This window comes from Thermobia domestica, chromosome 7 (assembly GCF_964235325.1).
Source record: "Thermobia domestica chromosome 7, izTheDome1.hap1.1, whole genome shotgun sequence".
NCBI classification, from domain to species: Eukaryota; Metazoa; Arthropoda; class Insecta; order Zygentoma; family Lepismatidae; genus Thermobia; species Thermobia domestica.
Genome location: NC_137460.1, coordinates 247744506 through 247757905, shown reverse-complemented (window position 1 = coordinate 247757905; position 13400 = coordinate 247744506). Strand labels below are relative to the sequence as shown.

Here is a 13400-nt window from a genome sequence, read left to right as displayed (position 1 = left end):
CCTACCCAAACCCCCAAGCTGGAGGACCATTCCTAGTCGTCTGTCCGCGACTGCTTATTCAGTATATTCGCAGCTAACCTCTATATCTAGAGACCTTCTCCTCGATCCGCAACCTGAGGACGCGCCATGCCGTGGTGACAGGAACCATCTAAAAACTGGTCACTTGTTCTGTTTTCCTGCTTGTATTGTCACAATTGAAATAGATTTTTTTATTCCATTCTGTTTAACGTTTATTTTCACAACAGTCTGTTTTTAGCTACTACTCAGGCTTACTAATATCATGTTTGAATTATTGGTTGGGATTTCGCCACAAGATCTATGCAATATTTAAATTATATGCATCTAATAAGTTACTTCTACCTTCTACGTAAGAATTGTTGTCCTTCTGTAGATCTTTCTTAGCAATTACATTCTCTTCTATATTTTCTTGTTTTCTAACTCCTACTTCTTCGTACAATCTAAGCTTCTGATTAACACTTAATCATATAAAGCATTTTTATTTGTATTTTTTATTTTAATTTTATTTTATTCATTTATTTTTGCTCTCCTTTTTTGTCTTTTGAATTTAGCACTTTCTTAAGGTGATATTAATCCACAGATATTAATAAAAATTACTATGAGTTGACTGTTTTAATTGTCGGTAAGATCCACATAAACACCTTATACAGGTAGGTTTTAAAGTCGAGGACCAATACTTGTTGTTTCTGGCTTCTGAAGTATGCATTGGTGAAATGTTATGTTGTTTAATTGGAAAATGGACATTACAGTCACTTGACCTCAATCCCATGAATTGATCATATGGAAAGTTTTTAATTTTTATGTATATGTTATGAAAATTTGATATCTGGATTACCTATACTACAATTGCTCTGAACTTTTACATTGTTAATATCGTGCTTCAAAGAAACATAATGGAACGTTTTGCAAAGAGTATTGAGAATAACGTTGGTCAAGAGAAGCACATACACTCTTTATCCTCATGACTTTAAAGCCATCTTGTATTTCCCTTTAGAATACAGAGCACAACAATAAGAAGTACACATACATTATTTCTTTTACTACACTATGTCATTACACTGTACTAAAAGTCTATTTGAAATCTGATCAAACTAATTTTATGTTTTAGCTAGACAACTTATATTCTTCTGGAGCAAAACGTGTCAAACTGATCTCAAGCATAGGAGAACTACAAGTCAACAACAAAGCGGAGAGAGGAAAAAGAAACCATGGATAGAGTTCTACGAGAATCAAGTGACGATTGGGATGAACTTACTAAAACAGTGTTTACTGAAGATTATGAAGAGGATAGTGAAGGTGAAATAAAGCACAAATTTAAAAGAACGCATTACAAGAGAATAACAAAAAGTGACAAATATGAAGAAGAAGATAGAAGAAGAAGGAGAAGAAGAAAAAGAAAACATGAACACAGAACAAAACACGGACGTAGAAGTCGTGAAGAGGTTGTGAGAGAAAGGGATGAAGAATATAGAAGAAGAAGACATGAAAGGCACAGCAGCGAAAGGTACGAAGATTACAGAAGACGCAGTCCGTCTAGAAGTCGACGGCATGAAAAACATAGGAGAGAAAGACATAGTAAGGAAAGAAAAAGAAGTTGGCACAACGAAAGAGAAAGGAGCGAAAGGCGTAGAGAACACAGTGGAAATAGACACGGAGAGAAAAGGAGAAGATCACACAAAGACGAAGGAAAGTATTCTCCTGAAATTATAAAGATGAGAAGGCACGATGAGAAAAAGGAGAGATCAGAGACAACGCCAGAAGAAACACAACTAGTGAAAGTGATTCAATGCAAAAACACAAGTGCAGCTAAAATGGTAGCAAGTGTTGAAGCAGTAGATGAGAAAAAGATAAAGGTTGAGTCCGCTCAAAAGAAAGAAGAATGTAAGCGTAAGAAAACGGGAGGAGAGAATAAACAATCAATTGTGGAATGTGAACCTAGAGGAGAAGAAAAAGGAGAGATTGAGTCAAACAAGATGGACGAAGAAAACCCCGTATCTACTGAACAACACGACCAAATTCCTGAAACTGGAGATAATGAAATAGAAATACTTACAAAGCAAATTGAAGAAAAGTCAAAAGAAATGACAAATCCTGAAAAAGCAAAACCAACAATTTCTGAACAACAAACAAAGGAAGCATCTGAAAGTAGAGAAGAAAGCCATCCACACCGATTAATGGAGAATTTCCTTGGGGAGTATTATGATCAGTTAGTATCTTCACCAGATACAAAGGAAGGTGAAAGTGAGAAAGAAGAAGGTGAAATATACGAGGAGAGTGGAAATGAGGGTGAAAGGGCAGAAAAGGATAGAAGTGGAAACATGAGATTGCAGTCAAACATAGGATATGAAAAGCCAGGTAAGTGCTTAATAGCATTACGAGCTTTATTTTATATCATAAAGCTAATAACTTGAGTAGTCACAGCAAAATAAGAAATAAGGTAATTTGGGGTAGTCCCGATAAACTAAGCATATTTTTGTCTTCAGAAGATTTAATTTATCTGCATCGAAAGGATTACAGACACTGTAATACTTTATACATTCATCCTCATAACCATACTATTTTCATACCTCAAACGTAATTGAAGACTTTAGGGCAAAAACAGGTTAAGTCCAAAAAATGAAAATGTAAAGGAGGTAGCTTCACAACGGTTTCCACTCATCCGATTTTCTTCAAACTTGGCACATATATAGTAAACCGAAAATAAATAGGCACGTATTTTTAGTTTCTTTCGGAAAAGAGGTTAAGGGGCAAAGGCCCCCTTTTCAAAAATGGGCCCTCTTGATTAAAAGGGCCATATTAAAGAAACAAAACTCTGCCGATGCAAAGATGACTTCAAAGTAGAAAATACGGGTTTTGTCGTTTCTGCGAGAAAAGAGTTTTAGGGGGCAATAGCTCCCTTCGAAATGACAAAGGACCCCGCACAATTATTACGGAAATTCCTGTTATTTCGGTGAGATTGCTTGAAATCGTGATATATATATGTCGTAGATGTGTACCTGAGAAAAAGTCTCAATGGGCACAACCAAAAGTCATTGACCGTTTGGCCACTACAGGGCCACTTTTTTGAAAGCAGCCGAAAATAGTGATATTCTGGATTTTGTTGAAAATGACTGAAACTGTGATATGTTGTAGATATTGTGATCCTGAGAAAAAGTCTCAATTTGTACAACCATACATTATTGACTGTTTGGCCACTATAGGGCCATTTTTTTTACTGGACGGATAATGATTTCAAGAAAATCGCAGACCTTTACGTTGGCGGCCCCTTCTAATTGTCACAGGGAAATGAACTATACCTCGTTGTAAAAGTTATGGATCACAAATTCCAACGAGCGAACTTTTGTGCTCATCGTGCTAAACTCGTAGAAGAAGAAGACGAAAATTCTTAAGAAAATGAGATTTTTTTTGTTTTTGGCAATTTGTCAAAAGCTGGCAACACAGTTATTTGTCGTACGCAGGAAAAGATATTTTTCCGTGTACGCCAGACATTGGGTATAATCATGTAAAAAAGTGAAGGGCGAAAGTTCAATACCAAGTGAGAAAAGATTCCGAATGTGTTTCCTACTAGAATCACCCTGTACACATTTTTCGAAATATTTTGGTCTACTCTGACGTCCCTAATTGGCACAGAGGTCTAGCTCTCTGTATTGAAAGCTTACGAGACAAATTTCAACGAGGTAACTTCTGTGCCCCTCGTGCCCAACCCGTAAAAGAAGAAGAAGAATAAATTTAAAAAATAAAATAAAAATACATTTTCTCGAAGTTGGCAACACTATTATTTGTCGTGCGCAAGAATGGCCATACACAGGGTATCATTAGTTAGGATGTTTATTTATCTTTACTGATACCACTTTTTATGCTTGTAGCTCCTTTGGAGGGCGAGTCTCCCTTCCCTCCCCTAATGCTGAGGGGAGGGGGAACTAGTACATCTAACTTCTCCCCCTACCCTTCTGCTGCTAAACTCCCGATGTAAACGAAATGCACACCTCTGGAAAGTTTGATCCTTTCTAAAGAGACAGACACCTAAATCATCTCTTTAGATTAATTAGGAGCGAAGTGATGGAGATTTAAACTGCTGGTTCAACTCGTGAGCCGTTCGTTCTGCAAAGGTTAAATGAGAAGAAGGTAACGGTATTCTGGATTTCGGTGTAATTACTTGAAACTGTGATATGTGCTGACCGTTTGGCCACTTTTTTGAAAACAGTAGAATGTAACTGTATCTGAATTTCGGTAGAATTGCTTGAAGCCATAATATGTTGTTAATATTGGATCCTGAGGAAAACTTTCTTCAATGAGCAAAACCACCAATCACTCACCGTTTGACCACGTAAGGACCACTTTTTTTGATAACAGCAGAAGGTAGGTCTGAATTTCGGTGGTATTGGTTGAAACCGTGATATATTGTAGATATTGTGATCCTGAGAAAACGTCTCAATGGACACAACCACCAATTACTGACCATTTGGCAACTACGGGACCACATTTCTTAAAACATCAGAAGGTAAGGATATTCTGGAATTTTGGTGGAATTGTATGAAGCCAACAACCAGGAAAAGGGATGGGGAGAGTAGCTAGCGTCCAACATCATTTAAGCATAGACAACTTTCCGATGTTCATCTTGAGGGACAAAGGAAAACTCTGCAAAGCACTAGAATTTTTTTTTTCAGGATCATAACATCTAGGGTAGACCGGGGTACGTTGATACAGGGTATAAGTTGATACACTGCTTCTTACGTCATAGTGCGCGCCATCAGCTTCGTTGTTTTCCAGAAGAAGGAACACTGTACAGGTGCCATCAGTTTGAGTTTGACATTCGTTCAAGTTGTGTTGAAGTGTTGGTGTTACTAAGCAAAAACTGTTTTTGATAACCCGGAGTAAATTTTTTTTTGTTCTCACATCGTGTGACTTCAGCTTCTGGAGCATAGGCATTGGCGACCGACTGGCGTGGGAACTTATTGGACCCTTCAAATGTAAGATATTTTTATTCTTGTTGATTGTTTTCATGAGCATGTTTCTTGCGTATTACGTTACAAGTAAGATGGCGTCATTTGGGGCAGGTTGATACGTTTAAAATGAGGCAAGTTGATACGGTGTATCAACTTACCCCAAGCAGTGTTTAATTTTTCCTTTCTTTTTTTCAGCAGAAGATGGTTCGGAATTATGTGAAAACGAAGAGGGGAGAAATTCCATTTGAAACATTTGAAAGAGCATACGCTGATATGAAAGAAGGGCAATTATCATTGAGGGGTGCTGCTAAGACCTACGGTATCGACAAAATTGCTTTACTAAGGTACAAAACGAAAAGGAAAAATAAACCTATTGCTCGAGTCGGTTATTCTAAACATCGACAAGTCCTTACAGATGATCTGGAACTTCAGCTGAAAGAGTATGTACTTCACTACTCAAGATCAGTATCAGAAGATATTTGGAATGTTGATGAGACGGCTGTGCAAACAGTCCAAAATACAGCCAAAATAGTGGCTGGAAAAGGTTCTTGTCAAGTGCGTAGGGTGACGTCTGCAGAGCAGGGATTAACAATGAGCGGGGGCCATTGCTGTAAACGCTATTGGAAATTCAGTTCCGCCAATGTTTACTTTCCCCCGGGTTTTCTACAAGGACCATTTCGTTAGCAGTAGACCTCCTGGATGCATTGGGACAGCGGGTGGATGACTGGAGAGACATTTTCGTTATTTGTGCAACACTTTCATAAGCATGTGAAGTCTACAAAAGAACGCCCTTGTTTGCTTCTTTTGGATAACCACGAATCTCACCTATCCGTAAGTGTTGTGAACTTCTGTAAGGACAATGGTATTATATTATTGTCATTCCCAATACACACATCACATCGCTTACAACCATTAGATAAATCAGTTTTCGGGCCTTTCAAGAGATACTGTTTCGCTGCAGTGCACAATTGGATGACAAACAATCCTAGAAAAACAGTGACAATCTATGACATTCCAAGTACTGTGAATGCTGCTCTTCCTTCCGCTCTAACACAAAAAATTATTTTATATGGCTCCAAGGCTTCCGGTATAACACCATTCAATCCCGAAGTGTTCAGTGATTATGGTTTTCTGTCATCTTCAGTAACTAATCGCGAAGCTAATGCTGGCATAAATACTATTAAAATGTTCCTGAGAGTTCTCATCAATCAACATCCACAAACATGAATCTAATGGAAAACGCGGCTTCAGAGAAACAATTTGAAGCTCTTCCTTCCACCAACAGTGCAAAAGACAACGTTGAGATATCGAATAAGCCAACTTCCGTAGGCCTAAGTTCTCAAGATATTCGACCATATCCAAAGGCCACTGAACGCTCAGTGAAAGGAACAGACAACGTATGACATCATCCATTCTTACATCAACTCCAGAGATGACTAGATTGGAAAGCAAGGTAACAGCAAGGAAAAATTTATCAAAGTTCTTAGAGAGTTCTAAGAAGAAAGGTAAAGGAAATGGTTTCACACAAAATAGAAGCGAGAGAAAACATTTAAATCAACATGACGATTCAACAGACTCAGATGAAGACGAAGATTGCTTGTGTTTGAGGTGTCTTGAGCCTTTCTCTGCTTCTAAGCCAGGGGAGAAATGTATTCAGTGCATTTCGTGTAAACAATGGGCTCATCTCAAATGGGAAGAAAACAGTCCAACATACATGTGCCTTCATTGTAACTCAGATTTGGAAGTTTCATCCACCGACAGTGAAGAGAAATAGTCAGTTGTTTTATAAAGACTGAGTGAGGAAGTAGCTAGGTCCATTTCACGACTGCTAAAACTGTCTTCAAATAACTTTCAAATATTCCTACTTTTATTTAGTTTTAGTATCTTTATATAAAAATATTTTGTTATGAAAAGTAGTAAACAGAATATAGCCTACAGCTGTTTTATAAGGACTGAATGATAAAGTAGCTAGGTCCATTTCACGACTGTCGTTAAAACTATAATAAAAAGTTAAATTTCGAATAGGCATACTCTTATTTAGTTTTAGTATTATATGTAGCTATATATTGTTATGAAAAGTAGAAAAGATAATATACACTTCAGATAGCCTGTCATGAAATGCCGTTGGTTTCATTTTTCTTGTCGCTACCTGAACTTATATTTTCTAAATGATATTCTGGAAACACTGAAATTTCTATGGATGGCAACACTGAAAATATTTTTTTCTTACCTCAAATATGGATAAGCCTAATGTTGTTCTAAACCAGAAAAGTTAAGTTACATTTCACTACCTCCTTTCGTTTGTGAGAAACAGGATAAAGAAAAATGGCAAATTTGTATATTCCTTTTCATCTGCCCCGCTTTAATTCAGCAGTCCACAATAGATTTGACTAGACAGTTCATCTTTCTTTTTCGATATTCAGTTACAAACATTTTAAATTCTCAAAAGCTCATAATTATGATTAGTATATTCAAATATCGTTAATGTATAGCAATATATCAACGAGCCCCATGAACTGTACCAACTTGCCCCGCTATTGAGGTAGATTGAGACGTTGCGAATTATCAAACAAAAATTGTTTCTATGTTTCAAGGAATTTGGTGTAAGGTTAGATGTCAAGTTTTTTGAAAAGCTTAAGTATAAAGCTGTAATTTGTGTGTACTTTAAGGTCTGCAATATGATTAGTATAAATTACAAAAAATCCGAAAGTGTAAATTATATCAATTTATCCCGGTCTCCCCTACAACGTATCACAGTTTCATTCATTTACCTGTAATCACAAAATCGTTATACCCGGCTCTTTTCAGAAATCTGGACCTGTAGTGGCCATAAGGTCAACACTTGATGGTTGTGTCCATTAAGACTTTTTCCTCACGATGAGAAGATCTACAACATATCACAAATTTACTCATTCTTACAGAAATTCAGAACATCGTTACGCATGGCTGTTTTTAAGAAAGTAACCTTGTTGTGACCAAATGATTAGTGACTTGTGGCTGTGTCTATTAAGACTTTTTCTCAGGATCACAATATCTACAATATATCAGGTTTCAGCCATTTTCATCAAAACCAAAATATCACTAACTTCGGCTGCTTTCAAAAAAGTGGTCCTGTAGTGGCCAAACGGTCAGTGACTGGTGGTTATGTCCGTTAAGACTTTTTCTCAGGATCAAACTATCTACAACATATCACGTTTTCAGTCATTTTTACTGAAATCCAGAATATCGTTATCTTCGGCTGTTTTCAAAAAAGTGGCCCTGTAGTGGCCAAACGGTCAATGATTTTTGGCTGTGCCCATTGAGACTTTTTCTCAGGTACACAACATCTACGACATATATATCACGATTTCAAGCAATCTCACCGAAATAACAGGAATTTCCGTAATAATTGTGCGGAGTCCTTTGTCATTTCGAAGGGAGCTATTGCCCCCTGAAACTCTTTTCTCGCAAAAACGACAAAACCCGTATTTCCTACTCTGAAGTCATCTTTGCATCGGCAGAGTTTCGTTTCTTTAATGTGACCCTCTTAATCAAGAGGGGCTATTTTTGAAAAGGGGGCCTTTGCCCCCTTAACCTCTTTTCTGAAAGAAACAAAAAATACCTTTCGATTTATTTTCGGTTTACTATGTATGTGCCAAGTTTGAAGAAAATCGGATGAGTGGAAACCGTTATGAAGCTATTTCCTTTACATTTTCATTTTTTGGACTTAACCTGTTTTTGCCCCAAAGTCTTCAATTGTAATCTGTTCAATTTTCCGCAAATGCTACAGATACGCAATGTCGAGTTTTCCCAGCTTTCTTGGGAAATTCCGACACTTGCTATTGTTAGTTCCCACTCTTCATTGAAATAGAAATAAAGAGGTAAAAAAAATGCAGCAATACAGGTAGTATAAACATAAGTGGCATATGTAAGTAGCAAATTCATACACTAAAATCTTAGAAGACGTTACAAATGTGTTCTGATTTATCCCATAAATTATTGTTTTTATAACACTCTCCCGAAGTCTTAGCAAATGATTTTATTGTATCTTTTGTTGGGCCTCTAACTCTAGCAAATGATAATCCTTGACGTTTCTCCGTAGTCACTGATGGATGCCAGCTTTTGAAGCTATACATCCATCATATCCATCCATTTCCGACTTCTTGCCGAAACGATGTTCAATTTAGTTTGTTTTTTTTATCAGTATAAGAAAATGTAACCGACGTAAATCGGTGACAGTGAGGCCAAATCCAGAAATCGTTTTACAAACTCCTTCTCTTGTTTTTCTGACAAGGTTGGATAACCCATAAACTTCTTATTATTGAACCCATCTACTTTGAAAACCCTTTCTCGCAATGTGTTTCTAGGCACATCAAATCCTCTAGCTGTCTTTTAGTTACGAATGAATGAATGAATGATTGGGGGGATTAATGGGGACGTCAGCAACGAGGCTATATGTCCCCGTCACGACTAACACGGTTGCTCTGGACTAAAAACGTAAACAGAAAAAGGTTAAAATACTACAATACAATAAACTACTAAAATACAATAAACAAGTGCTGCTATATAAGAAGAGAAAACGAAAAAGAGAAAATAAAAGAGTAAATAAGCTAAAACAGACAACAATAACAATATATAGAAAACAATAAAAGCTAACAGAAGTTAAAAATGCAGCAGCAATAAAACAGTGGAAACACACTAAAACAGCTCAGAGAACGTGAGCAACCCCTGAAGCATGAACAAACTCAAGTACCCGGCGAACCATATCACTGGAATCCCCCAAAGCACGGGCAAGAGCAGAAGGCAATCTGAAACGTTCTCTGAGGTCTGATTATTCAGGACATTCCACAAGAATGTGCTGAATACTCAGGGGGACTATACATTCCTCACAATACGGACGGTTCCGCCTCCGCAGCAAGTAACTGTGCGTCAGATGAGAGTGTCCGATACGCAAACGCGCCAGGAGCACTTCATCTCGACGACGAGCAGATAAGGACGTACGCCACTCTCCTAGGAGGGGCTTGACTGCGTGCAATTTATTGTCAATGGCCTGGTCCCAACCTACTTGCCAGTGAGAGCGCATCAAGCTGGAAAAATGACGACAAAGATCCAAGCAGGGAATGGTATGCTCCAGAGCAACTCCGGCCAAGGCGGCGTGTTTGGCAGCTGTGTCAGCAAGTTCGTTTCCCCGGATGCCGACATGACTCGGCACCCAGCAGACGACGACGACACAACCCTGTTGCTGCAACTGATGGCATCTCACGAGAATGTCCTGCACTAGAGAGTTCATACTGAAAACATTCTGTAGACTCTGAACCACACTATGAGAATCGGTGCAAACAAGCACACGACGTAATGAGAGTGTCAGAGCATGATCCAAGGCAAGCTTAAGTGCAGTTAATTCAGCAGTGAACACGGAACACAGGCGATGCAAATGGAATTCTGAGCTGCCCTCGTCGGTTACAAAGGCACAGCCTACAGAATCCCCATTCTTAGAACCGTCCGTAAAGAACACATTAAAATCGGGGTACTGATCTAACAGTGCGGCAAACTCTTGCTGATACACCTGGGGACTAGTCTGCTGTTTCGAATGTATAGACAGACGTAAATCATAGCGAGGTAGACGAAGTAGCCATGGTGGAATAGCACAAAAGTGAACCAACGAAAGAGAGGGCCACAGGAAATCGTCGCCAAGGAAGGTCTCACACGCACGGATGTACCATGGACGTGTAGAGCGAGGACGTGCAGCATAGCGCTCGTATATCCCACCACCGCGGAGACATGGTCTACACGGGTGGTCTGGAATACAACGCACATGCGCAGAGTAATTAAGAAGGAGTTTACTGCGACGATACGCTAACGAAGGTTCATTTGCTTCAGCATACAGGCTGGCGGCGGGACTGGTTCGGTAGGCGCCAGTAGCAATACGAATACCCAGGTGATGCACTGTGTCAAGTTGTCGTAACAGAGAAGCACGAGCAGAACCATAGACAATACAGCCATACTCTAACTTGGACCGAATTAGACTACGGTACAAACGAAGTAGAACAGTACGATCAGCACCCCACGTGCGGTGGGAAAGGACACGAAGGAGATTCAGAGCTCGAAGACAAGAATATTTAAGATTCCGTATATGTGGTGCCCACGACAAGCGACGGTCAAACACCAGACCCAAGAAACGGACTGTATCAACGAAGGACAAACGGGTGCCATCGAGGTACAAGTCCGGGTCAATAACGCAGGTACGCTGCCGGCAGAAGTGAACACATTTGGATTTCTCGGTGGAAAAGCGAAATCCAGTCTCATTCGACCAGCGAACGAGACGATTGAGAGTCAGTTGAAGCTGTCGGGTAATGCCGCGAAGGTGGCGGGAGCGACAGAAAATGACAAGATCGTCAACATAAAGCAGACCAGAAACAGGAGCCTGGATCTGCGAAAGAACGCTGTTGACTGCGACAGCAAACAACGTGACACTAAGAACACTGCCTTGGGGAACACCAGTTTCTTGTACAAAGCGCTCTGAAAGACTAGATCCCACACGCACTCGAAAATGTCGCTCGTGAAGAAAATTCGCGATAAATATGCGCCATATGCCCACGAAGACCCCAGTCATATAATTGTTTTAAGATACCGTAACGCCATGTGGTATCATACGCCTTCTCTAAATCAAAAAATATAGCCACAAGATGTTCTCCGTTTAGGAAGGCATCTTGAATTTGACCCTCAAGATAAGCAAGATTGTCAATAGTTGAGCGGAAGCGACGAAAGCCACTTTGAAACTTGCTCAGATGTGAATTGGATTCCAAATACCACACCAGGCGCTTGTTGACCATTCGCTCTAGCAGCTTACAGACACAGCTCGTGAGAGCAATGGGTCTGTAGCTCGTGGCGCTAGTTGCGGCTTTCCCTGGCTTTAAGATGGGAAGAACCAGGGCCTCACACCAAGCAGGTGGAAAAAACTCCTCAACCCAGAGACGATTATACAGCTGCAATAATGCAAGCTGAGAATCGCGGGAGAGGTTGCGCAACATATCATAGGAAACACGGTCAAGCCCGGAAGCAGTATGCGACGATTCGCGAAGAGCAGAATCGAACTCCACAAGCGTGAAAGGAGCGTTATAATCCTCACGGTTGGCGGTACGGAAATTTAACGGGTTGCGCTCTAGCTGTCGACGTGAACGAGCAAAGGCTGGTGGGTAGTGATCTGACTCAGAGATAGTGGCAAAATGGTGGCCCAATATATTGGCGATCTCTGAGGGATTGGTCTCGAGAACACCATTCACGTTTAAGGCTGGGACAAGTAAAGAAGCAGACCCGTTTATGGAGCGAACCCGACGCCACACAGTTGACATAAGTGTGCGATTATTGAATGACGTAACGTAATTCATCCAGCTTTGGCGCTTTGAGATCTTTACCAGACGGCGAGCACGAGCACGCAGAATGCGGAACTGCTGAAGATTTTCGTCTGTTGGATGACGATTAAAAGTGGCAAGAGCAAGCCGACGAGCCTGGAATCCTCACGGAGTTCCGCAGACCACCAAGGAACACGCCGGCGGGAAACGTTGTCACCGCATTCTGGAATGGAAGCATGAGCAGCATCAAGAACAGTCTGCTCAAATGCCTCTGCCACAACAGCTACAGGGAGATCATCACGAGAATGAAACTCACTGAGCTCACGGAATTTACGCCAGTCAGCACGCTTCAAATTGAAGCGGCGGAGAGGAAAAGGAGGAGTAACAGGGAGACCTTCAACAAACAACGGGAAGTGGTCACTGCCACAAAGATCAGGATGCACTCTCCAGGTCAATGAGGTCAAGAGACCAGCACTGCACATGGAGAGGTCGATACAAGAATATGTGCCATGGGCAGTGGAGAAATGAGTAGGACTGCCATCGTTAAGGATAAGCAAGCCACTCTCCTCAAGAAATTCCGTGACCTCGCGGCCACGACCGTCAGTGCGGACAGAACCCCACAGACGGTGATAGGCATTAAGGTCTCCTACAAGCAAGACTGGCGGCTCAAGTTGATGGAAGAGCTGAAGCAGATCGGCGGTGCTAAAGGCTTCGGAATGAGGAATGTACAATGAACAAACTGTAAGCGGGCGAGAGGAGTATACTCGCACCGCAACTGCTTGCAGGCGGGAGACGAGGTGAATCTCCCGAGAATGAAAAGAATCAGAGACACAGACTGCCACGCCGCCAGCAGCGTGGTCACTATCAGGCTTATCACACCGATACATAGTGTACCCAGAAAGAAGGAAAGACTGGGTAGGCTTAAAATGGGTTTCTTGCAAGCAGACGACAACTGGTGAGTGGTCGGAGACCAGTTGTATCAATTCCTCACGGTGAGTACAGAAGCCATTCAGGTTCCACTGAAGAAGCGCCATACTGGAAGGAATCAACGTTTAAGGCGAACTTTTCCACGCGGTCCAATCACAGCCCACTCAGTATCCATGAG

At 40.7% G+C, this 13400-nt stretch overlaps 1 protein-coding gene across 1 annotated transcript; it reads left to right on the top strand.

Annotated features, from left to right (window-relative positions):
* Positions 1 to 5663: 5663 nt before the first annotated feature.
* LOC145689658 (uncharacterized) lies at positions 5664 to 6191 on the top strand. Its single transcript, XM_081763849.1, has one exon. The coding sequence runs from the start codon at positions 5664 to 5666 to the stop codon at positions 6189 to 6191; it is 528 nt and encodes a 175-aa protein (XP_081619975.1).
* The last annotated feature ends 7209 nt before the right edge of the window (positions 6192 to 13400 follow it).

What these genes read in the sequence shown, in the direction of transcription:
- LOC145689658 (XM_081763849.1), top strand. Translation starts at nt 5,664, where the DNA reads ATGCATTGGGACAGCGGGTGGATGACTGGAGAGACATTTTCGTTATTT.